A 3,242-nucleotide genomic window follows, 5' to 3' on the forward strand; every position below is an offset into this window, starting at 1 on the left:
AATTTGTTGTACCGTCAATCTTCTTTATGCTTGGTTGAAATAGTATGTCCTAAAATTTTGTTTACTTGATCACTAGCCTATTATGCTGTCACACCCTATGAAATGAGTTTGATTATCATTATTTGTAAGCAAGTTTGTTGTTTGAATGAATTGAAACATGAAGGAAATTTGCAATAATCCAACTAAAATTTTGAAATCTCTAAAATGGCGAAACAAATAACCCATTCTTGAGGATGACAAAGTAGGATAAATAATTTTATTTGGCCAAAAGAGATTATAACTTTGTTTCTAAAACTTCAAACCATTGGTTTACAAAGCAATAAATTAAATTTTGAATCTATTAGACCACCTCTCATGTCAAAGTACTGAGTAATAATAAAGATGTTTAAATATATCTTCAGATTTCAAAAAGAAAAAAAAACAGAAACATGAGAAATATCATCTCATGTACATTTGGTTATATGAAAATCTAATAAAGTATTTAAATATATTTTCAGATTTCCAAAAATAGCCAAAAACATGAGGAAATAGGCAAAAACATGAGAAATATGTATTTGGTTCTATGATAAATCTACAAAAAGTACCCAAGCTATATCTTGGTATTTCAAAAATCATCTCATGCATATTTGATTCTGATTCTATGAAAAGAAGAGGTGAGGCGATTCCTATGGTGGAAGACCGAGGAGCCTCGTCTCCGGGTCCCATTATCCTCTCTCCTGCCGCGAGGAGCTCCCGCTGAAGGAAGACCTCCCGACCTCACTCCCACTCCCGCCATGCCGCTAATCCAATGCTCCCCGCGCGTCCTCCTCCTCCGCCGCCAACGCTTCACGCCGCACCACCCATTCCCCGCTTCCACCTTCGCCCTCCCCGTCCGCCGCTCCACCGCCCTCCGGGCCGAGCCGGAGCCCCAGCCGCCGCCGGACACCTACGACGACAGCGGGGACGGCCCCGTGGAAATCCGCGCCCCGACGCTGTTCTCCGTCGACGACAACCCCACCCCGCTGCAGGTCGCCACGAGCGTCATGCTCACGGGTGCCATCTCCGTCTTCCTCTTCCGCTCCCTCCGCCGCCGCGCTCGCCGCGCCAAGGAGCTCGTAATCCTCATTCATTCCTACCTCCCACTACCGCTCTCTAGTACAATCGCACCCTACATTCCTACGCCGTTACGCTGATACTGGTGTGGTTGATTGGTGCAGAGGGTGCGGTCCGGCGGGATGGAGAAGCCCAGGAACCTGAGCGAGGAGGCCCTGGAAGCGCTGAGGATGGTGAGCACCTCGCCGGTGGAGACTAATAAGCCGCCGTCGCCCGTGCAGGCGCTGCTCGGGGGAATCGCGGCTGGGGTCATCGCGCTATTCCTGTACAAGTTCGCCACCACCGTCGAGGCCTCGCTCAACCGGCAGACCATCTCCGACAATTTCTCGGTCAGCTCTCCACAATTGTGCTTTGTTTATTCCTGTATTTTGTATTTCTTTGTTCAAGTTATAGTGCTCCCTGCCGAAATTTACAAGAAAGGCAGTTGTTTTACAATAGCAGTAAACTGAATGCCACGTATCATTATGAATGAATTCTCAAGGAATAGCGCGATTAATAAAGATTAATTCTGAACATGTAAAGAAAAATTCAAATACAATTGATTGTATGAATCATGCTTTTAACCCCAAAATACATAGGCATCAACCCACGCACAACCCTACACTGAATGATGTGGTGATCAAAACACATGAAAGCAAAAATCAAGACACATTCGCCACAAGATTGTGAGGATTACCAGGATAACATCCTGTGGGTTTTGATTCCTGGTTATTAGTGCTGGAAAATGAATTACAGGAAAGGGCTAATTTCTCACAATGTGAAAGGCAGGGTTTACCATATGAATTATAACTAGCTCGCACGTTGTCTGATCTGATCTGATCGAATCTGTTTTTGTTTTTCTTCAGGTTCGCCAGATAACAGTAACAATAAGGTACACACAACTTCATCCATTTTCTGCTTATTATTCTCTGTATTGCTTGTTATCCTGTAGCGAGTCTAATTAAAAGAAAATTGCCTTTCCTCTGCAGAACAATTATAAATGGGCTGTGCTACCTAGCAACATTTGTGTTTGGAATCAACGGAGTGGGATTGATACTCTATTCCCTCCAGCTTACTTTTAACTCTCTCATGGACGATGAGACTAGCAGCTCATCCGTAGAGAAAATCAGCGAGCAGTCCAGCACAATGGCTTCATCTAGTAGCTCCACAAGTGACAGCATATCGGACAGTAGTGACTTGCAGCAGATATCGGACAAGAATAAAAACTCATCGGAATAGCTGAGTCGATGCAATGCAGTTGCCAAAATTCAAGAGTAGATACATAATAGGATAATCCTCGTGAGGAGCCATTATTCTCATCTTAGGCTCTACTGTCGTTTTGGAGTGCAAATACTATGCTAATGAAATTTCAATTAGGCTAGTAGTAAAATGTGGTGAAACATTTTGGATTGAACTGCAAAAATACATTTGGTACCACAATGAATAGCCATCGGCCCAAAATTCTCGGCAGAAACTATTGTTCTACGGTTTGAACAACGTTAATCGCATTTCCTCACTGCTAGTGTCATCTTAGATACTGTTGCTGCCCTGTAATAGATACAAGTGCTGCTTGGTTTGATGCCAATATTTTGCATGCGAATAATTGGCAAGACAACATTTGACAAACCAAAAGTTGGCAACTGTCTTAGAGATTGGCAACAAAAATTAGTAGCCAACCAATTGGTTGCCAATTTTTAGACTTGCCAATACATTGGCATCAAACCGATAACCTCAGCAATGTCTAAAGGGCAAGTGCTTTTTGGTTGCATCTGCACAAACAGTTTCTTCAGAGCTATCCCAAAGAAACTGCAGCGGAAATAAGCTCTAAAGAATCTCTAGTGTATATCTTATTGGTTTATGTGCTCAATTCAGTGATGCTCTTGGACTGCAGTATGCTTATTCTGAGTTCATGGTGCACATGGACTTCCAAGTCCATTTAAGAAGAGGATATGTGTCTGATGGTGAAAACCCTCGATATCGGAGATCAAGCAGGCCCCCTTCTGTGATTCGGCAAGGGGCTAAACCACTCCAAGAAACTACGGATTAACTGGGCACAAGGACACAAGCAGATACATGTGTTCAGGGCACCGGAGGTGTAATACCCCACTTCTGCTTTATGTGTTGAGGATGGATGATAACATCGTATGTTACAAACTCGAGATGAGCTCTCT

At 43.5% G+C, this 3,242-nt stretch overlaps 1 protein-coding gene across 1 annotated transcript; it reads left to right on the forward strand.

Annotated features, from left to right (window-relative positions):
- The first annotated feature begins 664 nt into the window (after positions 1-664).
- On the forward strand, positions 665-2,517 carry LOC123052208 (uncharacterized). The gene is made up of 4 exons (XM_044475321.1): positions 665-1,094; positions 1,197-1,421; positions 1,938-1,963; positions 2,061-2,517. Exons 1-4 carry the CDS (start codon positions 774-776, stop codon positions 2,308-2,310), a joined length of 822 nt encoding a protein of 273 aa, XP_044331256.1. The 5' UTR covers positions 665-773; the 3' UTR covers positions 2,311-2,517.
- Positions 2,518-3,242: the final 725 nt, after the last annotated feature.

This window comes from Triticum aestivum, chromosome 2D (assembly GCF_018294505.1).
Source record: "Triticum aestivum cultivar Chinese Spring chromosome 2D, IWGSC CS RefSeq v2.1, whole genome shotgun sequence".
Lineage (NCBI taxonomy): Eukaryota > Viridiplantae > Streptophyta > Magnoliopsida > Poales > Poaceae > Triticum > Triticum aestivum.